This window comes from Xiphias gladius, chromosome 6 (genome assembly GCF_016859285.1).
Source record: "Xiphias gladius isolate SHS-SW01 ecotype Sanya breed wild chromosome 6, ASM1685928v1, whole genome shotgun sequence".
Lineage (NCBI taxonomy): Eukaryota > Metazoa > Chordata > Actinopteri > Istiophoriformes > Xiphiidae > Xiphias > Xiphias gladius.
In genome coordinates, this window is record NC_053405.1 from 19818582 (window position 1) to 19841957 (window position 23376).

At 41.6% G+C, this 23376-nt stretch overlaps 3 protein-coding genes across 4 annotated transcripts; 2 read left to right on the plus strand and 1 right to left on the minus strand.

Annotated features, from left to right (window-relative positions):
* Positions 1-161: 161 nt before the first annotated feature.
* Positions 162-6337, plus strand: oaz1a (ornithine decarboxylase antizyme 1a). Its single transcript, XM_040129483.1, is given in 6 exon segments — positions 162-405; positions 3329-3395; positions 3397-3483; positions 3897-4075; positions 4540-4625; positions 5803-6337. Coding segments are annotated over 6 exon segments (669 nt in total). The 5' UTR covers positions 162-286; the 3' UTR covers positions 5934-6337.
* A 271-nt stretch (positions 6338-6608) lies between these two features.
* On the minus strand, positions 6609-10296 carry peak3 (PEAK family member 3). The gene is made up of 4 exons (XM_040129009.1): positions 10180-10296; positions 9669-9817; positions 8637-9196; positions 6609-8256 (listed from the first exon to the last, which is right to left on the minus strand). The coding sequence occupies exons 1-4, from the start codon at positions 10242-10244 to the stop codon at positions 7141-7143; spliced, it is 1890 nt and encodes a 629-aa protein (XP_039984943.1). The 5' UTR covers positions 10245-10296; the 3' UTR covers positions 6609-7140.
* A 6351-nt stretch (positions 10297-16647) lies between these two features.
* org (oogenesis-related gene) lies at positions 16648-18751 on the plus strand. Of its 2 annotated transcripts, none has more exons than XM_040127811.1 (6): positions 16648-16874; positions 17007-17078; positions 17152-17371; positions 17859-18028; positions 18429-18536; positions 18626-18751. In XM_040127811.1, the coding sequence occupies exons 1-6, from the start codon at positions 16758-16760 to the stop codon at positions 18671-18673; spliced, it is 735 nt and encodes a 244-aa protein (XP_039983745.1). In that variant the 5' UTR covers positions 16648-16757; the 3' UTR covers positions 18674-18751. The 2 variants fall into 2 exon arrangements, with proteins under 2 accessions (XP_039983745.1, XP_039983746.1); XM_040127812.1 differs by having other exon boundaries at positions 18429-18527.
* The last annotated feature ends 4625 nt before the right edge of the window (positions 18752-23376 follow it).

Here is a 23376-nt window from a genome sequence, read left to right on the forward strand (position 1 = left end):
CTTACACAGTAATGCCACAGTGGTAATAAAATGTACTCCTGTAAAACAAGCGCATGGGTCTGTTTTTTTTAAACTTTTGTACCCCTCTCTTTTACCTGCTGCAGCCCTACATGAAGTGCTGTTGTAGCGAAGGGGCTGATTTATTGCGTGATATTTCCACAGTAGGCTAACACGTTAGGATGGATAGGACACTCCCCTGACTTATACCACAGGCAGCCCGGATCTCAGCTCCACAGTAGGCGACGAGGAGAGGACAGAGCGAGCTGCTGGTGTTGACGCTGGCCGGATGGTTAAATCTAACCTACAGACGATTTTGAATAGTCATTGTTTTGTTAGAGAAAAAGAGAGAAACTTAACCGAGATGCCTGTTATTGAGCAATCCAGTAATAAACCCGAAAGCGAGAGGTATGTTTTAGTCGATGCAAATTGTAGTACGCTAACTTAGCGAGCTAAGCTAAGTTTAAAAACCGCGGCCTAGCTAAGAGATACGGTGTATTTCCAGGAGTAACGAGCACTGCTCCCCTTATTTCTTGTTTACATAACAGCACTATTTACTCTTGTTGACGTTTCTAAAACACCATGTCAATCGCTTTTTTTGGATAGCTTTTCATTAAACGTCTTTTTCAGTCACCTTAAATTACAAACGTGTATATCGTCTGTATAATATATACTGTACACTGGTATCCAGCAAATAGACTAATTCATAGTTGACGCTGCTGTTGATATCCATGCTCTAGCTAGCTAAGCTAATGCTAACGCATAACGTAATATGTGAAACGCCACAGAAATACGTTCAGTGCCGAGGTGCTAACTAGCTAACCTCAAACTGTCGAGTTAGCCGTCGATGACAACGTTTTATCCATCTTATGTTATTTTTCAAAATACCTTGTGTAAAGAGAACGAATACCTATATTTTTTTTCTCCCGGTTATTTGGCTTAACTTTCATATGAATGTCAACGTAAGGGGAATTGCTAGCTCCAGTAGCTAACAGCTAGTGCGACAGTTACGTTATAACACGAATGTTTTCATATTTTAGAGGTTGCAGTGAAAGCGATTAGGAGCAGTAATACCACAATAATTTGATTATATTTCATATTAATTATTGCTTTGGTCTTGCGAGAATACACGAGCCAGTGAGCGCATTTATTTTACGTTATGTGAAGTTAGCTTGTAGCTAACGAACCTTGTCGACATGATGGCTGAATTGATCATTTGCGGCTTCATGCCTTGTGTTTTTTTTCTTTTTTTTTTTTCTCTCATTTCGCCCCCGGGTTCAGGTGCAAGCTAGCGTTGAGATACCCTGTAACCTCTCTTAAAGGATAAGACGAACCAGTTTGGTTTACAGGGGGCCAGTCAGTCGAGGTAGTTATCCAACATTTAAAAATAACCTTTGCTATGTGCTATAATCTAACTTATTGTTATATCAACCATTGTGGGGAGATTTGTGGGCCGGAGACGGCGTGTATGCTGGTTCACTTCCAGTTGAATGTGCTGATTGACTGGAGATGAGTAGACAGCGGGGTTTGATGCCGTGAAATATAGGTCATAATTTTGATGAACAAGTGGGCGATTAGCCTAGGGGTGTGTTCTTTCACCTCAGTCGTGTACTGACAAGAATTCGGTCGGGGCTGTTTTGCGGGCTCTATAGTATTGTGAAGGACTCATAGGAAATTTCCACTGCACTGCGAAGGAGGGGGTGGTGTTATTTGGAATTTTGAATCCAGTGATGACACATTGTACACAGAAGCTCTTCCTTATTCAATAGATGTATAATAATTTCCGGCTTTTTTCTGTTTACCCTTGTGATTTTGGGCATTTATGGTAACAACAGCATATAAGCTGTATGTAATGTAATGTAATACTCCGAGGAGATTGTAAAAATATGCAGTTTTCTCTTTCAGCTGGACCTTTTTTAGACATCAGCAGGTGCTTTTTTTAAGCATAGTCACTCATAGCTACTGATTCTGTCAGCTACTTTGACTGTTATATCAGCATGTTTTAACAGTCTGAAGCACCAGCACTTTCCCATAATGATAACCTCCTAGAGATTAGTAGTTCTTTATATGATATTCGTGCATGGCAACGATGCTGTTACGCAAGCAGAGGCTTGAGAGACTCATTGCTCATGTGACCAGAGCAGCTTTCTTTGCCAGGACAACCCGTGGCGTGAATATGCGTTGCTGCCTGCCGTGGACATGGGGATTTCAAAGATTGCTCAATGGAGAAGTTGATTGAAAACCTTGCGCTGTGTGCTAACGGGAAAAAGAGGCATTGAGGGTTTCATGTAAAGATGGTAATTGGCTATTTTACATAAACTGATAATGGGATTTAGGGAGAACCAGTGTTAGTGTGCAGTATCCAGTGCTGTGTATGATTAGGGCATTAGGCTGGATAATGCAAGTTGACACAGTTAGCCTGAGCTATGAGACTGACAATGTTTCTCATTTGGGTTTCGCACATCTGTACCACATATAGCACAGCAGTGGCATTTGCGTAAGAGACCATCTGTAAATGTCTGAGAGCATCTGCGTCGCTGTGGCAGCTCTGCCGCTGCTAATGGGTTTTGTTCCTGATCGGTGCTCTGAGAATAGGCCTACTTTCAACACTGTAAATGTATGCAGCTACACACACACACAGACAGCCAAGCTAATTCTATAGAGCACTTTGACTGGCCTTTGGATTAAAATGGCTGATCTCACTTTGTAAAGTGATGTTTGTCTCGGTCCGTTGTAAACTGGAGCAACACACTTAGTGCAGGACTAAAGTAGGATAATGGCTAGACAAACAGAGCCTGTTTCTCTGGCAGCCCTCTCCCTAAGAATCAAATCACAAGCTTAAAGTTAGCCCTGAGAAACCGAAGCACACATCTGTCAATTTTAGGAAGTGAAGCATCACTCTCTCTACATGAACAATGAATTTTCTCAAAAGGGACAGTGATGAGGATCATGACAAGTCTTTGTGAGATGAAAACACAATTTGTCCGGAGGGGTTGTGTAAAATAAACATCTCTTGCTTCCTGTCTGTTATTTTCATGTGCACAAGTCAAATGTTCTTTATCAGTCAACACATACAAACGTCTATGCCTAAGATGGGGACAGTTACTGATTGAACTGTGCCCCCCAATCCTTGCATTTTGTCTATTTGTAAAGACTCACTCAGCTCTAGCAAATGTTTTACTGTCATTTCACAGATGAATCACTCGACAGTGTAATGGGTGCAAGCCCACCGTTTATATTGGGAGTTTGGTTTGTGTTTGGTTGCAGAACCTCTAGTGAATACTCCACTTTTAATGGCTCCATCTGTGTGTGTGTTTGTTCCACCCTTCAGTATCTCCAGTCCCAGGAGGTGCTCCCACTGTTGCAGTAACCCGTGTCCGGGGCCTCTGTGGTGCTCCTGATGCCCCTCTCCCACCCCTGAAGATCCCAGGTGGGCGAGGGAATGACCAGCGGGATCGCAATCTTTCAGCTAAGCTATTCTACTCTGTAAGTTTAACCACTTTTTAAATATTTTTATAGCAATTTGATTTCTTCTCTTAAGAGGAGTATGTTTTTGATTGGGGGGCAATTTGGACTTAACCTGAGATAACAGCGGAGAACGGTAAGCTTAATGACTGGGGGAGAGAGAGACGAACACAAAGGTGGTTTTTTGCAATTCAGCACTTTGGAATCGTATCAGTCTTTGACCTCAGTGAAGCTAACGATGTCATTTTTTTTTTTAAGTTGCTTTGGCCATGTTTTTGAAATATCTGAATGTAACTCTAAGGCTAGATAATACATTATACATAATTTCTACGAGGCCACTGTTCAAAACATGTTTGAGTATAATCAGATGTCCCTGATGAGGTTGGGATCTTTGGATGGCATAATCTTGAGTTTGTAACCTGCTGTCCTCCTAGGATGCTCAGTTGCTGGTTCTTGAGGAACCTCCCCCTGCCAACAGCAGAGTGCGCTTCTTGCTCTTTGAGCCCCGTCGCGCTGAAGGCGGCAAGCACTGTGTCTGGAGGGCAGCGTTGAAAGGGGGGAACCTTTACGTTGAAATCCCTCCTGGAGCTTTACCTGAGGGCAGCAAAGACAGGTCAGTAGGCAAAACATTTTTGTTGCTGATTAAAAGGAAAATCTTTTATTTAATTATATTTACGTTTGAAATGAAACAGAGCGTAAATTATTGATTAGCTGCAAAAGGAATTAGAAGATTTTGTCAAATGCGACAGTAAAAACTGACCTTTGACCTTTTTGACTTTTTTTTGTACAGTAGCTGAACAGTTGCATCAAAATAAAAATGTCTGTAAATGTAAAAAATACCTAATAATTAGTAAAAGATAATGATGTATGAGCCTGATTAACCAAATAAATGACCAAATAAATAAAGATACAGACCTGAAGTCTTTGGGTAACCTTATTCTTAAGATCTGCTTTTATGACTTGTTATGGTTCATAGAAATGTACTTTCAACCTTCATGAATAATTGTTTTTTTGTGAAAATTTTCACCCTCCCTCCTATAATATATTAACTTTTTTGTTTGCTTTGTCTCTTCACAGTTTTGCCCTTCTGCTAGAGTTTGCAGAAGAGCAGCTGCAGGTTGATCATGTATTCATCTGTTTTCACAAGAGCCGTGACGATAGAGGTAAGACTTTTTCTTCGGGGGGTCCTGGGTTTCCTAAACTGTTAATGCTTAATATGAAAACTCTGATAGAGCACCAACAGTTTGAATTTGAACCACCTGAACAGTTAAGTCTATAGTTAACCATATTTGAAATGTAAAGTAGTATAAATTACACTTAAACCTCATTCACACATTTAATTTGTAGCCACTATAGAAAAATAAACTTGATTGAATTATAATTTGTTTTCAAAGTAAATAAGTTTGAAAATCAAAGAGGAGGTGACATGCTAGTACAAACAGAAAGAAGGACTGTACAGCAAGAAACAAACTTGTGATTCTAATAATTAGAATAGATTTTAGTGTTTAACTAGTTGGATATTTTCCCCTTAACAAAATCAATGTCAGAGTTAATTATTAAAAGAATTGCTGACAATTTCTCGTGGATGCCTTTCATGAATGTAGTCATCAGATTAAAACATTTTCCTACATCAGACCTTAAATGAGGCCAATGAACTTTAGCTTTATCTTGGCAGATAAGGTGCCCACTTTGTACCTGCGTATGTGCAATGTCTTGTGCTGTGTTTTTTTTATTGTCTTTATTCGTGGTGTGACATGGTGGTTGGGTTTCCATGGGACAGTATGAGCTGTTTTCCAAACCCATAATAAAAATTAGATATGATGCTTATAGTTTTCGAATGTGTCCTTATCCCATATAATGCATACAGGATATAGAACTTATGCTCAAAAAAGAATATCTGATGTTCTTAAACAATAAATAAAATATCAATGTGCTGGAAACACCCCAATTTATTTATTTTTTGATTTATTTTTTTGATTTGGTTATTTATATCCCCAGTAGCTACTTTTCCTCCATATAAATGTATTTACAATACTTATACTATACTAATACATACACTAAATTAATAAACTAGTGGTGTTTCTGGTATTTTTTTTCTGAATCTGTGACTTCTTGATTTATTTATTTATTTTTAAGTTTGTTGTCGTCATACTGAAAGCTCTATAATGTATTATATATGTACTCTAGCTCTTAGTAACTTTCCAGGTTTTTTGCATGTAGTTTTATTTTTGGTGAGACTAGCAGCTCTGTCTGGGCCTTTGGAAGGTAAATTTTTTTTATATCCAGGTCAGAAATCCAGTCTCAGAGATTTACATCTGGTCACACCTTGTCTCTCCTCAGCATCCCTGCTGCGGACATTCAGTTTCCTGGGCTTTGAGATTGTGAGACCAGGTCATCCCCTCGTCCCCTCCCGCCCTGATGCTTTCTTCATGGCTTACAGCATCGAGCGAGACTCCTCTGATGACGATTAAATGACGCTGAGCAGTTACAAATGTTTGTTGTTCCCTACTTCAATCCATATCCACACATCGTTATAATATTTGGGAACTAATATATTATTCAAGTTCAGTATGGTTGAGGTTTCCTGTCAGAGGTTCTTTTTTGGTTGTTTTACCTTCACCTACCATGTGCTGTGTTTCAATGATATTTGCACTAGGGTAAGATGTTAATATACCAGGAATGTAAAGCAAGCGCCCACATAATATCCGGGCATTGTGTCCTCACCACTGTATTACCTTTTATGATGTGTAGTGCTGACTCCCCCCACCCTGAATGATCATCTCCTCAGTGTAATATTTATGATAATTTCATCTTACTCATGTAAGTAGATGTCTTCATAGTAATTATCATTTGATTCTCCTGTTTTTTTAATTATATATATATATATATATATATATATATATATATATATATATATATATATATATATATATATATATATATATATATATATATATATATATATATATATATATATAATTAAAAAAAAACTTTTTTTTTTTTTTTTTTTTTTAAATGTGTGCATGATTTTCATTTGTCGCTTTGATTCACTTGATAAAAATCTGCATGTTGTAACAGTACTAAATAAAAGTGCTCACCTTCGACAGTGGCATCTGTGGTCATGTGAAGTCATGTCTTTATTTAATTAAAATAATCATACAGAAAAGTGTGGACAAAGGAGAAATGTAGCAAAAAATTTGAATGGCAAGTGTCTTAAAGTGCCAAAGTATTTCTATATCATAACTATTCTTTTTAACCATTTGTGACTAAATAAGCAACAAAGTTAAAAAACGTCTTAAGGTATTAGTGCTCAAGATTTCCCAGTTCAAATCAGTGGGAAGGGCATAGAAAAAAAAAGTCTTGTGAAAAAAAACCAAAACTGTCTGAAAATTGGTAATATTACTGACTTATATTACAGAAACAGAGGTTCAAAGTGCAGCATTTCTCTAGACCAATTTCACACTATGAAGAGCAGTATATGAACATCCTATTTGTTAAAAGAACCAAGGATTGAAATGTGTTTTTTTTTGTTTTTTTGTTTTGTTTTTTTTAAACCCCAATCAAAACTTTGTCTGACAGTTGACAGTCTTTGGTAGTTTCAGTCCAACATAGTCATTTAAGGAAAAACTTCATTTCAAGATAGAAGGACTCAAAGTTTTCACATACTGACTGTAGATGTCAGTCTATCTTCAGAGTGAGCCATAGCTGACTGGTCACACTCACAACCGTCTCAGGGTCTGTAAATGACAGGTGCTGCAGGCACATATAGTCCTCCCAATCCAGAGCAGACTGATCTTGGATCAGCCCTCTCTCTGCCAACTTCATCACCAGCAGGGCTCGTTTGATTGTAAGCCAATTGTGTACAGCGGTTGTTGTTGTTGAGCCTCTGTGATTGAAGAGTTGGACACGGGGGCCCCAGAGGAGCACCTGAAGTGTGGCCACCATATCTACTATCTGGAGCCCGCTGCTCCCACTCTGGAGCAGAGAGGACAGATGAAGAAGACCCCTTCGGTATGAGGACCTGTACAGACCTGGATCTGAGTCCAGAGTTGTTGAGCTCTCTTGTGGGGCCAAGCAGTATTGAATTAGATCTCCAATCTGGGATTTGATGGAGGTAAAGGAATGAGGTGCAGATGGAACAGAAGACTGTGGGCTTAACACTACACGAGGGGAACCTTGTGACCTCCATAACATCTGGATCTTCCCTTTCTTCTCTGTCTTTTCCCACTCCATTTCTTCCTTCAGTTTACTGGTCTTGAAGCTTCTCTTTGTTTCAGAAGCTTCCTGTTTTAGCTTGTCTTCGCCCCCGTCCCTCTCCCCACTTGGCCACACTAGAAAGATCTCCCGGGGACTGAGCTCAGCTGCAGTGGCACTGATGTTGTACAGATGTTGTGAGCCCATTAATATCTGCATCAACAGAACACACACCTGTCTGTGATAAACCAAACAATCTGAGCTCTGCAGTGAGCTGCTGTCCTGAACAAAGTCCTCTAGAGTGACATGTGGCAGGTCTCTCTCAACACTCACAGAGTGTCCTTTATGGAGTAAAGCCTGAACGGAGTTCAGATTGATGTTTATAGGATCTGTGGAATACTCGATACTGCCCCCGCCTGGTGGTTTAGCAGCAGTGCAGTCGGACTTTGAAGGACTGGAGGAATCTTCAGTTTGTAACCTGCTGAACTCATTCCTCAGGGTGTTGCTGGGTTGGAAATGAGCAACCACATTTTGCACATTGACATGTGGTGGCTGGTGTTCAGTGTGAGCCCAGACAGCTTCTTCAGTCTGTTTGTGCACCTGCACAGAAAGAATGGAAACTCATAAAACTGAAGTCATAACCAGGAAGCCCTGGCACTGCACAAGTATTTAGTGTTTAATATACAAAAATATATTCATTGCACCCTTCCTGCTGCAGTCGTGACACCTGATGACAGTTTAGAGGAAGTGTTTTTGGCACCACAAGCCAAGTGTTACAGATGACATTGTTGATAGAGATCATGTGTGCATTATAGGTTGCTGTGTGCAACATATAAAACACTTTGTTTTCTGTACAATTTCAAGGGCAATGTAGCTGCAAGTAATAATAGTAGAATTCATCCAAAATAACTTAAAATGCTTAAAAGATCAGAGAACATGTTGAAGATTATGTGGAGTGATTAAAAGCGCTGTAACAATACCCTTAAGCCGAGAACCCTCCCTGGGAACTTGGGGCTGTGAAGGCTGTGGTAAACAGTGTCTCCGATATGCTTTGGCTGGCTGCCCTCATTCAGCAGGAAATCCTCAGGCTGGTATGAGCTGACATCCTTCTCTGTGGCCTCTCCTTGCAGCAGGATCCCAGCCTCCATGCTCTGCACCATACTTCTCAGAAAGAGTAGATGGCGATGCTGAATCCCCTCAGAAACAACCCTCTGGTTGTCAAAGCTGCTGAATAGGTAGGGCAGATGTTCGTCTGGGGTGTCAAAGGACAGCTGGGAGAAGGGCAGTAAGGGGACAGGACTGCCTCTGGTTGGCATAACCTCTTCTGTCTCCTGGTTGAAATAGCTGTCAGGTATGGGTGCCATCATATACAAAGGGTTGTCGAAGTTCTGAGGGTGCCTTTGCAGTGGAGACAGAGGAGACCAAGGAGAGAGAGGAGACGCAGTGGTGCCAGGGAGGGAGAGGGTGCGAGCTAACCTCTTCTTTGGAACAGGCGGTGGGGCGCCATCAGAGAAAAATCTCACCTGGTGTCGGGAGGGATCTGAGCAACACAGTGAGGGGGATTCTGCTCAGACTTGAACAGTGAGCAATTAAGAGACAGCAGTTTGGACCTAGCATCTCTAGAATCACAAAGGCAGTCTTCATCCACAGTTTCAAAAGCAGTTAGTCTGACTGAATATTCTGCAAGTCATGCTAACCTCTCTAAGTGTAACATGCATTTTATTGAAAGTAAAAGTTTCAGACGGCTACTTCCTCTTTTTCAGTTCTCACAAACTGAGAGATGAATTGAGAAGGCTGAACCACACACTAAAGTATGTTATATTTTTTCCATCACACTGAGGTGTATACGGTGTTTGTTTGTTTTTTTGTTGTTTTTTTTTTTGAATTGGAGAACTGTGGACATCACAGGATGCACTAAGTTATGTGACATTTAACTGATTTGTTTTAACAATGGCATTTACATGGCATTGGCCCTTTCACCCAAACTCAGGTCATCATTCTGTAAAACCTACCGTAGCGCCGGTGTATGGGGCATTGGGCTGCATGGCAATCAGTTGGTTCAGGGAAGACATTGTTGTATGTGTTGTACTGATGCTGGAGTTCAACAGGCGTGAGCATAACACAGTCAGACTCAATGCTGGAGTGACTGAGCGAATGACTGCTGTGTAAGAAAACACAAAAGATAACAAAATCCTTCACCCTTCTGCCATGAGTATATGAGCAGTGCATAAAGTGACTGCAACTTTTCTCAAACAAAAACTTTGTGTCTGCAAAAGTCTCTGAAATTTTGAAAAAGATAGATTCTTATGTGCTGTCTGGGGTGCCTTTTACATTGAAGTGCATCCACTTGCAGGACACCTGACATGATCAAATAAGATGTACAATCAACCTGTATCCCAATTAACTGAGATTTTTTAAATAATCATTATGTGATTAGGATTAACCATAATGAAAGCCATATGAGAACATCAGTGGGATAATTGCAAACTGATACAATCTATATGATCTGTTTGTTGGTCTTACCAGTGCTGTTTGGCAGGTAGTGCTGGTGGCAGTTCCTCCGCTCTGCTGGCTGAACCGGACGCCATCAGGAATCCAAAAAGTTACAACGGCTAACCTGGTCCTCCACCTCTCTCACACTTCGCTGCCGTCACTGAATACTGCGTATGTGAAGCTTATGGGTGGTTAATTTAGTTTCTCACTGAAAGACTTCCCGTCTATCACGGCTACTCCCTCTATCAGTTTGTCTCTGCCTCACTCTCTCTCTTCTGTGTCGTTGCATTTTTTAAAGTGAATTTATTTTCACGAGTCTGCCCTTGCTTATCTTTTGCTCGGATCATTTTTATTCTCAGTTTGAGGTTGGCACCGGAAAAATAGGGCCTGTTGTGAGGGCAAAACTGCTCTCAGAGCTAACCTCAACTTGACAGAATGGGGAAGAAGACTAATAGCAGAACCCCTTCAAATTGCACTCTTTTCTCTTTCTTTCTCTCTGTCCCAGTTGATCTAAATTTGCCATGTGAACCCTCAGCATGAACTCTCTGCTGGATGATGCAGTTTTAGCCTTTACACACGCAATGCCTTCTTCAGGGATTGTTTTTTGCATCTAGGAGCTTTTGCTTGTATGAACTGAATTTAAAGGAAACGTAAAACATTTAAGCAGAGAAAAGCAGAGGTGCTTTATTATTTCCATATTTTGCACATTTGACATAACTGGAAAGTTTTGGACAATTATCTATAGTTAAACAGCTTCCTTAAGTGACTGTTAAGACTGTATGGCCCATAAAAACATACAAAGAACACCTCTTTAGGTAGCACAACACTATGACCAATGTCAAAGGCATTTATTTGTAAGAGAGGCTGTGAAGTGCATTTGTCAAGTTAGTCAAAACTCCTTGGCATGTTTATCCAGAAAGACTTTTTGTAATAAGACTAGAGTCAATTTGAGATCCAGGTCTGATAATTCAGAATAGAATTTAGATTTCATAATTTATATCTTTTAACAAGTTTAAGGTTTTCAAAAAGGCCAATGTGAGACCCATGTTGATGCTAAAGGTCAGAATAATGTTATGAAGGCTACCAAACATGACTAAGAGTCTGTACCAATTTCATCCATCCGACAGATGTCGAGACTACGAACTCATGGTAGTATCATTAGAGGAAAAGTCAGAGGAACTCCAAAGTCAGTAGGACTCATCCTCTGGCGACCATAAACGTCTGTACAAAATTTTATAGCAATCTGTTTCATAGCTACTGAGATATTTCAACCACCTGAAGCTAGCATTGGCTACTATGCTAGTGTTGGTTATATTGGAGGTTATGCTATTATAAATGGCGAGGATGTGGGGAAACACAGCTTACAAAGCATGAATTGAATATAAATTACAACTGCTATTCATATTTATAATTAACAAACAAATCAAGTCTTACATCCCGGTGCCATTTATAGACCAACCGTGTGAGTAAGCCACACAAGTATAAACAACTAACCGGTGCTGGGTATCGTAATAGGTGTAATAGCACCTGTGTGATGTCAGTGGGACAACTCCCCCACACAAATATATCCATGATATTATAATCTAATATCTGAGTGATGTCACTGTTTGTGCTGCCGTGGTACCTAGAGTGTATTCTTGAGTCAAAATGTGTGCTGCCGAAGTACTCCCATCCCAGAATGACTCACATCCCCCGTTTTAAAGGGCTCAACACTTTTGTTTCTTTTCGCAATCTGTTCTGTTATATTCATACCGCAAGAGTCACCATTTCATTGAAAAACATGGTGACAATGTTTAGACCTGTTGTGACCGATAATGAAGTGAACCCCGGGGCAACGCCGCCAACCTGATAAGGAGCAGAAGGGAGAACAAAGAAGATATAGAAATATTGCACGTAGTATTCATTGTGGTGACCAAACAAAACTTCAGTGTTAAATGTCTCCAGATTTTCTTTTTCTTAGGTTAAGGCAACCAGATAATCCTCTTACTTTTCACTTCCATCTGAGAACCGAAAATGGAGAAGAATGCACACATTGGAGGAACACATTGTGAAGAGGGAAGAGTGCTCCTTATTCAGGAACATGTCACTTGTGACTGAGATGTTATTATAGATCAAGTTATTATATTGTTACATACATTGTTACAATACATTTTACTGCTGTAGCTGGTGGAGGTGGAGCTAGTTTTAACTACCTTATATACTGTTATATAGTTCAGTCCAGTGGTTCTCAGGCTAGAGGTTGAACCTTTCCAGGGGTCACAAGATAAATTTGAGGGGTCACGAGATGGTTATTTGGAGATGAAAGAAGAACGAGAGTTCTGCTACAGAAATGTGTTTTTTTCTAATCTTTGTTTTTTCTTTGTGAAATACTGGATAAATTTACCTCTTTGGGCCTGGAACAGTTGATCTCTGTTTAGAGGAGAAAACATTGTTTGGTAGAACTCTTTAACAGTTCACAGACATCAAAGACACGACAACGAGTCCCAACCAGACACTGCTTTTTGGTAGGGGTTCACAGGTCAAAAAGGCTGGGAACTACTGATTATTTTTTTAACAATGAAAAGCATTTTAAAAGGCTATTATATCTTTTTTTATGTAAATTGTTGATCAGAAAAGTAACTAGTCAAATAAATGTAGTGGAGTAAAAATATTTCCCTGTGAAATTTAGTTGTTTAGCAGTATAAAGTAGCATAAAATGGAAAAATGCGGTCAAATCCAAAATATGAAGAAGCCTTTCTTGCTCTTGAATTCGATACTATAAATTCCTGCTATATAAATTCAATATAGCAGGAGAGTGTGGATTTTTTTCAGCTTCGGGGACCACAAAGAACTAAGGTTTCTTTATGTACAGACCATCACTTGGTCAGTTGTCAGTGTATTAGGTACTCCTAGCTAAAACTCATGCAGTTTATTACAACAGTCCTACAATAAATCCTCCCCTCATGACAATTATAATGTTCATTTTATATGGAAACTGTTTTACAGAGGTGTTGACTCAACTGTAAGGTCACTGTGGAATATGTAACTTGTGGTGCTGTTGTATGTTATTGCATGGTACCTGCAGATGTTTCTACTATTGCGTCCTCCTCATTTATATCATTGGGTTAGGGTCACTGAAGGCAAAAGAACTACAACACCGCTCAGCAAAACACAATACAGTTAAATTCTGGGATAAAGCATGGTAGACTGAAGAGAAGTTATGTGACTTGCTTTAATGTAATGGACACTTGTAAGCAAGTGAACTGTGAGTGAAATGAAAGCGGAAAGCCTTATTTGGCCTAAAGCATTAATGTAAAATCACCGGCGTCGTGCGCCACATGGTCACATGGTGAGTGATTATAAATTTAGATCACCATAATCTATTCTTGTGTTCAGGGACTCACTCCTGTATTTCCTTGCCCTCCACTTGGAGCGGAGCACTCTGCGTCATAATGATATTTACCCACTAAATTTCAGTGTGTGGGAGACCTGAGGACAGGCTATAAGGATGCATTAGGCAACCATCATTAAGGGCCTCTCCACTGAAGCTCTTCATATGCTAAGGAGCGAGGAGAACGGCTCAGTTTCTTCTCATCAACACACATTGAGTGCTGCAGGACACAGTTCAGGCTTACTGTGGAAACTATACAGATGTATTCAACAGGGGGAGAGAATAGGAGCAGGCAGCCTGAGAGTGACCGACATTTAAGATCATGAAAGCGGGTGAGGGATTCATTAACCTTCAACACATGGCTGATGTGAGGCTCTCACTCTGATCATTAGGAGAATCTAAAAGGTGACCCTCTGTGCTCCTATACACAAGAGTTTGATTCTGTTGCCAAACAAACTTCTTTTTTGTACACAAGAAAAGGGAACCGTGAAAAAAATGTGACTATGAAAGTCTCAAACAACAATAAACACACAATAATGCAGAAGTTTGTGCATGTTTTTTTATTTTTTGATGTGACAACGACTGGTACATTTTTCATGAGTTTTTACAGCTAAATCATACTGACATTATTGTCTACTGACATGAAACTAAAACTGTGCATTTCATAAGGCGATTCATGGCAATCAGAGCTGAATAAATGCATAATTTAAACCAAGTTAAGTTGTATTAAAACATTTCTCCAGTCCTATGATTTCACTCCTAATGGTAGGAGGTGAAGTGTTTCCTTATAACCTCATAGAAGCGGCGTTTAAGCTTGCCGTCTGGGTGTCTGGCTGCAGAAGCGGGTGAAACTGTTGCGTTGGTGGAGGAGGCAGAAGAAGGTTTTATCTCTGCCTTTAATGATCTTCCTTTTGTCTGAGAGTCAGTTGAGTCTTGGGAAAATCTCTTCTTGGTTCCAGACAGGTGGGAGGATTTGAGTGTGATGTCTTCTGTCCTCGTCCCTGGAGCTTTTGTGCGACAGCACGCAGTCTCCTTGTCCCTGGTTAAGCGCCGTAGCCCGGCTGGGCAGAGAAGTGCCTCCTCGCTCGCCATCTGAGGGCTCTGGCTCAAGGTGATGAAGCCGTACGGGGTGGTGACTTTCGTCAGGTGTGGCAGGGAGAGGGCGGCTCTGCTGGCGGGGTCCAGGCAGTGCTGGGCCTCGGTGTACGAGCATGGGTAAGACCCCTCCCTTTGAAGGAGAGACCTCCTCTGCGTTAAAGGGTCTGACACACTCCGCTCAGCTCTGCGGTCTGACAGAACCAAACTGAAGCCTGAGGATGACATGGCTGGAGAGACACATACAGATGACGCATGCTCTGTCCCAGAAATCCCCCAGCCGTCTTCTGATTCTGCATCATCTTCCTCTGTATCCTTGTCCAATGATCTTAAGCCACTCTGCACGGACAGACTTGGTATAGTGAACTGTGGGATGCTGTCGGGTGTTAGGATATTTGGAAAAATGTTCTCCCGGCTTGTCTGGGAGTCTGATCCCAGAGAACAACCCAAGGACTTTGCACTGCTGGTAGCCCACAAGAGTGCACGGATCCCTGCGCTGCTGTGCCTGCGTGCTGTGGAGAAATCATCTGAGGCTTTTGTTCCACTGCAAATAGCGCCAATGCTGAATGTCCGCGTGACTGTGTCCTTATACATGTCTGGATGTCTCCCACTCTCTTTGCACACAGGCTCGGCTGTAGATTGGCAAGAGGACTGATGACAGGCAGCTTTTATACAGCTCTACTTCCCACATTTTGTCCTCCACAAAAAGCATCAACAGATACGTAAATGTGACGAAAGCCAGGTGCCGGAAATGGTTACCAATTAGAGAGCTTATCAAGTATGGAAGCATAATGGTGGGGCCTCTTCATATGCTAAAGAGCAGACAAAGCAGCATGTTGTGTCTCCATGAAGGATGCATAGGCTGAAGTTAGGCCCCAACATGTTACTCATTTTTGGGAACTAATCATGTAACTTTTCATGGTTATATAGTTTCAGGCTGCTTTTTCATGTGCAGTAAGGGCTACGACTATTCCCTATTTTCATTATCAATTGATCTGCTGATTATTTCCTGGATCAATCAAATAGCCGTTTTGTTTATAGAATGTAAGAAAATAGTGAATGCTGCCCATCACACTTTCCTAAAGCCCCAGATTGATGTCTTAAAATTGTTTTGTGTGACCAAAGGTACAAAACCCTACAGTGTTAGGTGTCGTATTTAGATGGTAATCATTTACTGTCACATGAGACAAAGCAAGGTAGCAAATCTGCACAACTGAAAAACTATAACTAGGCAATGTTTGACTTAAAAAAGAACTTAAATTTGTTTATTAAGTTTTCTGTTAATCAACTTATCGTCAACTCCAACGTGCACCAGGATACCGTTTCATCACTGTGTGTACATCTGCATGACACTACAGCAGAGCAAATGTAATTCCCTAAAGAATTTAATTTAATACGAGTTCTCACAAAGCTATAGGTTAAGTTGGAACAATTGTAACTGATTTCTAAATGTCAGTTAAAGAGCAAAATAAAGAGCTGAAGCCAGCAACCAAATGCTATAACTAGATATGTACAGTAATATATAGTTCTCCGCTCACCAAGCTGGGGATTGTGTGCACAACTACATCACATTTCATGTTTGACATTATGGCTTTACACGATTATTTAAGAATCCTAATTAACAAAGAGCTTAGTAAACAGCTACCCTTCCTGACATCTGCATATAAAATAAATGATGGGCCACAGCAGAGATGACAGAGGTCAGATCTCTGTTAACAGAAACCTCTATTAACTCCAACGCTGAAATATCTTTGAGGTGAATTCGATTTTGGATCTGTGGGGAAGATCAGATCATTTCATGCATTTCTTATGTTTATACTGTGTGAGTGAGCGCTGCTGCGAGGTACTGTACACTGTCCATAATGTTCCTGAACAGTGAGCTGCTGTATGGGTTCACACCGGTCACGTGACCAACCTCCCTTGACCCTGTTGCACGCTAATTGGCGGGATTCGTTCATTGGTCCGCGCGGATTGCGCCAGGTGCACCTGTTTGCGCTGATGGCCCTCACAGTCGTGACTTCAGGGTACATTGCAACCCCCCCCCCCTTTCCCCCCTTTCCGAAGCCGCACGTACTGTAGTCCTTCAGCCTCTCGTCCTCTTTGCAGCACGGCAGGTCCACCAGGCCTTCGACCCCGCAGCAGGATGACTTGTGAAATTCGCAGAGACCCCGTGGAGCAGGAGCAGGAGCAGGAGCAGGAGCAGGAGCAGGAGCAGGAGCAGGAGCAGGAGCAGGAGCAGGAGCAGGCCGAAAACACGGAGGTAAAGATGGACGACGAACCAAAGCTAGGTTGTCTGTAGCAGTTCATGTTCCCTCTGGCTGCTAGAGGCGACGTGCATCAACGTGAATGGCCGTTGTGGTAGTTGTCACCTGTCTGGTCTCCTCACCTGTAGGACAGAGTTGTGAGGACAGACGGTGTTCTTCGCTCCATGCTGCGCGGCCTCTTCTGGCCATTTGGCATCGTGGTACGTTCAGCAGCTGGTGTTGTCTTGTTTAGTCCGCGAGGTTTGGTGACCGGACATGCGGCCTCGCTTACAGGTACGTGCATACCGCGGGGTTTGGTGGGTCCTGGGCTTCCGGCCGCCCACGGAGGCGGCCCTCGTCAGCACCGCGGTTCCCAGTCCTGCACGCCACAGCCTCGCCGGCCGCAAGCGCCTCCGCCGGGTCACCCGCCTGCTGCTGTCCATACTGCCCCGCTGGGTGCAGGGCGCCCTGGGCTACCCGGTGTCCAGCAGCATTGGGCGCTCCCTCTCGCCAGGTATTGTTCGCTGGAAGTTGTTATGGGTTTCAATCCAACTCACCCTTTTAGCACTCTGTGGCGGGAAGTCATGTAGGCCACATCCGTGTGTCTGCAGAACATAAAACTGACCTGTGTCAAGGATTAGACTTGACATTCAGCCGTTTTCTGTGGAGTCCCAATGACCAAAGTTAAACTAAACACTCAAGGGCTGTAGCCACAGCAATGCTGGGCAACCCTTAACTTATTTCCATTTATAAAACATTTCCAGGATTGTATTTTGCCCCCTGACAAGTGCATCAGGGACTAGCTGCAATCTGTCAGTAAGGGTTTTCCTGTTATCGAGCAGGACTGAAAACCCATAATTTCAGATGTTTCTGACTTTTTTTTTTTTTTTTAAACAAGTCTGATTTACTATTTGACCTTTTGGCTAGGCAGGGAAGGTAATGTTTCTACACAGGAGCATTAGTGGGGACAAACTTTTAAGACGGAACTTGTTTTCCAACAGAAATCAGAGTCTCTCCTACTAAACCTTGTGGAAAGGGCAGCAAGAGAAAGCAGGATGAGTTAGATGAGGAGGAGGAGGAGGAAGAGGAAGAGGAGCATCAGACCTGGGTGGAGGCGCTCACTCAGGAGCTTGCTGATGACGAGGACCCCGAGGAGGATCCTGACTATGAGGTTGGCGCTGTATCCCAAATGGATACTATTCTCAGTCTAATGCTGTGCTGTGAACTGAATTTTATGTGGAAGCTTTAAAGGTTGGTTCTAAACAGGATGACTGGTTCTTCTCATTCCTAATCCTAATTGAAATAAAGGCACAATAGTGCCTTGACATAGCATTAGTATGTACCAAAAGCACTTGGCTTAATTTCTTTGGTCTGTTTTCCATGATTCAACTATTTCTAAGTCTGTGCATCTAACGCCTGTTCAGTTTCTGGTAAATGTAATGTCCAGATTTGAAATACTCCAAAAGTAGTCTACCTACAATTGTACACAATTTCATCACTTAAAAAAAAAAAAAAGGCACAACATAACAGCTTAAAAGGGAACTGTTATCTTGATGCTGACAATTTCTCAGCCCAGTACTGTAGAGACAGAGAGCGAAGAGTACCGCTCGCACAACAATACGGAAAGCGACATTGAGGTTCATGGGAAAGGAGTTGTCACTATCGAAGATGTAAGCACGGTAAGATTATGGCACAATTTTTATTTAAAAAAAAAAAAAAAAAAATGACTGGTCAGAATGACGCACTAACTTGACTTTTGTGTTTGCAGGATATTGAGTCATCCACTCAAGCGCAAGTCACTTGTCCTCCTGTTTAATTTGTCATATTGACTGTTATATTTTTCAGTGTGTTGTAAAATTATATATTATTACAATAAAACTGTTATTTGCCTTGACATTGCTCTGGTCTCCCACTAGATGGCAGTAACGATATTTTAGTTAAGCAACTGAGAGCTGAAACACAGTGCAAGGGAAATGAAAAAAGTGGTTAAAATGCTGTCGCCACTTTGCATAAGGTTTCTTGAATGCAGCTGGTATTAATGGTTGCTTTCCAGTTGTGCAAGTTGTTGCATTAAACCTGGTGCTGAAGCATCTCAGGGTTCAGGCTTTGTTTGGTGCTCACCAGTGCAATTATGATTCCTGGGTATTTTGATGAATAAAAAATTAAATCAAACATGGTTGTCTTTATCAAGCAGAGCACACATCTCATTAAGCTAAGTGTCTAAATTGTCTTTTTTTTTTTTTTTTAAAAAGATTTACTTTCTACATCTCCATTTGACTAATGAATACAACAGGCTGAATATCTGGAGCATGTAATTTCATACTTGAACAAAACTATACAAAGTTTTCACAACAGCAGTTGCCTTTTTTTTTTTTTTTTTTAATACAATTGTTGTACAAGTCAATGTTTGCATTTGTTATAGTCATAATGTCCAGTGTTAACTAAGTCTGTATTTCAGACCAAATGAGCAATAATGCGACAGAGCAGGAGTTGAAGCTTGTGGCCTCATTAATCCATAATGTGTGCTTACACCTAATATGACATTAAGTCTGCAATACCTTTTGGGATTTATGAGAGAATTGCTTCTAATGTACATAATGCTTGAGCTGGCAAACCCTCAAAGACTCAGGCCCTCAGTTGCTTAGTATTGTCACATTTCTAGTCTGCTGTGCTAACAGGAAATCAGCTAGTCTTGATTTGACAATGTATAGTCTGGCCCCGGAGGACAGCATTACATTTTAATGTAATGAGTTTTCAAAAACTAACATTTTCATCCCCAATACAAATATTCCTCACTTTTGGCCATATGGAAATGGACTGCCGGGAAAGTGTGTGTGTGCCCCCCCCCCGCCAAAAAAAACAACACATTTGTAAGGTTTATAATGACTAGAGAAGAACAGCACTGTTCTCTTAATTTACGTTTTTCAAAAAATGTAATGAATCCACTGAAGAATGATGGGAGAACTTTTTTGTTTTTGTCATTCAATTTATAAAGGGCCCTGTTGTCACATGTAGATGACTCATAACAGAATGAAACTTTTAATTGATCTGCACATTTATGGTAGAGGTGTTGACAAGTGTGGGAGTGGATAAACCAGAGATATTTTTGACTTGAAGCTTGTGACTTTCAGTTGTTTGACCTGAGTTCAGCCAAGCAGAAAATGAGCATTATCACAGAGCTCACATCCCACTGGCTCTCTGCTGCAGGTGAGGGGGAAGCTGCTGCCATGTGGCTCTCATATGACCGGTATCAGGAGAGGCTGTCGAGCATACTTTTGTGCTGCCCACAGAGCTGTACCTCTTCTGTCCATCTGCACACATGCAGTCTCTCTGTCCACTGCTGAGTTTGAGCTGTGTTTATGGGAGTAGGTGGCAGGCTACTGTGAAGAGCCCCGCGATCCTCTTGAAAATGACTGAACCAGTACTTTTCCTTGTCCAGCAATCAGCACCCACTCTCCCACACCGTAGATGTGATGCTACCACTCACCTTTTTCATTTAGTGATGGTGAAGCAGAGCAAATGGTTAGAAATGAGCCAGTGTTGGTCTTCTGTACCCTCTTGTATCAGTTTGATTTCCATGCCCACATGCACAGGTTTTTACTTTTCATGTTTTGCAGTTTATCTTATAAGTTTTACACTGAGGGTTAGGTGTGAGAGGCTGGAGGAAGTATTTATCAAAGTAACGCTGTGATGGGATGTTATACAAGATGTTTAAAGGGGAACTTCACCTATTTTATTCTTAAAGGCCTGTTTATTTGTCATGAGGAGTACTCAGCCTGGGAAATCCAACACCTGACATTTTCAACAAATGCTCCACCTTATGAGCTCTGTTAAGCTGTTTGTTTACTTGAGGGTTATTTTATTGTATCGTGTCTGTTGATTTGTATCCTAGTATTTCACTTGTTTGCACCAGCATCCAGCTGCCTTCAATTAATTCCTGAAAACACTTGAGGTTGTTTTGACAGTGAACTTTGTGACTTCCTTTTTTCTTCCTCTCTCAGATGTTTTTCACCTCCTGACGCTCGGCCTACCTAACTGAAGCAGCAGAGAACTAAACGCTCAGGAATTAAACCCTTGATGTTTGTGTGTGTTTGTGGGAAGGGCAGTGGCAGCAGTGAGGGCTGGATACAGAACAGGAACTGATGGTCTCTGGGGGTTCTCATGGCTGTCTGAACGTTTGAAGGGTAGACTGCTCAGCGGAGGCAGCGATAGAGAGCATCGACCTCTATCTCTGGTGTTTGGAGCCAGCAGGAGACTGCTTTAAACCAGAAGCTCTGTCTCTGCCTTTCAACTGCAAGGTGAAAACTTGAAAACGCATGTGGAAGTGGCTATGAATTTCATGCACAGTCCCATGTGTGCTATAGATCAATGGCAGCCTGCCTCATGCTGTGAATTTAGTGGTGGTATTGTTGGTCTGTAATGGATTGCTGCATGCAGAGTGATTTGTTGAGGTGATCAGTTTAGATGCATGGTGGTTATGTTGAAGCCAGCAGGCACTTTCATATTGTGTCACAGCTTTTTTTCTTTTCTTTTTTTTTTTAAAACCTGATTCATGTGAGCAGCTTTAGTGTTGATGCAGCACAGATTCTTATGAAAGCTCTCTGACACACACACACTCGGCACTCTGCTGAGCCACAACTAGGACTTGGTGACATCGGCTTATTGTCACTTTGAATGAATGGCAGCAGGTGCCGGTTGCTCCCCAGGCACCCCAGGCTGACCTGCAGGCTACTATCTGCTGCATTACAATGTGACTCTGTAATGTCAACCGACAAAAGCGCTCAAACTCGCTCCCCTGCCTCTTACTTTTCCGCCGTAACCTTTTTTACCAGCCCACTACAACCCCCCACCCCCAGCCCACCTCAGCACAGTCATGCAGCGTGTTGAGCTTTACCTCCAGCCTAATGATGACTAGCTGTCCCTGGAGATTTCAAGAGTGTCATCTTCAGTGAAGTGGACCAGGAAAAGAGGTGTGAAAAATGAAGCAGACAGATGCAGCCTTCAGTTAGTCATACACTTTGATGCAGAGGACAGTGAGGGCTCTCAAAAAGTTTCAGTGTAAAGAAAAACTAAATGAAAGTCAGATATTGTGTGATGGATGTTGATCTAAGTGCTGTTGAGTGAGTGGAGGACCAGCTGTTGGTGGATAAGCAGCTGCCACCTCAGGGCACTGTCTCTCTATATCAAGTCAAGCTTAAGGAACAAGACAGAATCAAGTAAATTTGCTATAGAGGTGATTTGACATGGAAGCGTTTTTCATTTCCTTCATGTTGGTTTTATCCCCCTCAAATAGTTTTCCATGCTAATCTAAAGCCCTGAACTATCACAGGCTAGCATATCTTCCAAGTTCCCCTGAGCTGCAGGCCAGCATAATCTTAGCTTCTCATCTGGATGAGTGTATTTTATGTCCCACCATGCTCCTTGATCAATCCAACAGGATTTAAAGGCTTTGCTGCTACCTGTGATTGTGATTGTCCTTGTCTGGCCGGAGGTCGGTAATACCTCACAGCTGAGACAACCAGCAAACTGTGCGGTGCCCTCAAAGTGTGCGAAGTCAGCCCCTGCTGATACCGGTAAGCAAATCCATTCACACATTTAGGATGCTATTCAGAGCCGCCGGCCAGAGAGCAGCGAGACACGCCATGCAGACAGATGGTGATGGAGATGTGTATTATTTCAGTTCAGGGGCTCAGCTTGTAAATCGTTATTCACAATCAGAAACTGAAGTGCAGATGGATTCCTCCTCCGATTTTACTGACCTTTCACTCTCTCTTATTCAATTTGTTTACACCAGCTGGGGGACTTCTGTCACTTCCTGTTAACAGCAAGTCAGCCTGAATTTGATAGAGTTTGACAGGTCAAATGTCAAACATTTAGGCCACACCAAAAAGTTGTTTAACTGGTATTCACGTCAAATTAATACGTACGAAACAATTAAGTTTTAAAGAGCATTTTTGTGCTGATTAAAAGTTTTTACAACTTCTGGTTATTGTTTTGCTGTGGAGGAGGTGAGGAAGATGGGACGCCTGCTGTTTATTTGAATGATTTCAGTGTTTGCAAATGCAGTTTCACGACTCACGTTCTCTGCTGCTTGATTGCGCCTCTGCCAAATGCTGCAAATGTAAAATTCTTAGTATTGCATTTTGGCACTGGGTCTCTGGGCCAATTTAATAAATAGAATATAGTTGCTATAGACTGAGGTAGAAAAAGTATGCAAGTCAGATAAAGACACTTGAGACTTTCCACCTCGTTATCATTATGTCTCTCTTCTAAATTTCCATTCCCCAGCTTGCTCATTTTTTTGCTATTTTAACACATTGTACTTTAAAGAGGAGAGAAGAGATTTTAGGTGGAATTCAGTTTAAAAAAAAAAAAAAAAAAGTTTACACTCAGATGCTTCTTGTTCACAGCAAAAATGTACAAACTAGAGTTGCTGGTTTGACAAAATGCTGCTCTAAAAGGGTCTGCTCAGAACCTGGTTGGTTTCGACTGAAACATTTCATTTTATGTTTGAGGTAG

What these genes read in the sequence shown, in the direction of transcription:
- peak3 (XM_040129009.1), bottom strand. Translation starts at nt 10,244, where the DNA reads ATGGCGTCCGGTTCAGCCAGCAGAGCGGAGGAACTGCCACCAGCACTA. An exon ending in CCCCATACACCGGCGCTACG is followed by an intron (nt 9,197 to 9,668) that starts GTAGGTTTTACA and finishes TGTGTTGCTCAG; the next exon opens with ATCCCTCCCGACACCAGGTG. An exon ending in GGAGGGTTCTCGGCTTAAGG is followed by an intron (nt 8,257 to 8,636) that starts GTATTGTTACAG and finishes CTTTCTGTGCAG; the next exon opens with GTGCACAAACAGACTGAAGA.
- org (XM_040127811.1), top strand. Translation starts at nt 16,758, where the DNA reads ATGACTTGTGAAATTCGCAGAGACCCCGTGGAGCAGGAGCAGGAGCAG. An exon ending in TGGGCGCTCCCTCTCGCCAG is followed by an intron (nt 17,372 to 17,858) that starts GTATTGTTCGCT and finishes GTTTTCCAACAG; the next exon opens with AAATCAGAGTCTCTCCTACT. An exon ending in AGGAGGATCCTGACTATGAG is followed by an intron (nt 18,029 to 18,428) that starts GTTGGCGCTGTA and finishes ACAATTTCTCAG; the next exon opens with CCCAGTACTGTAGAGACAGA.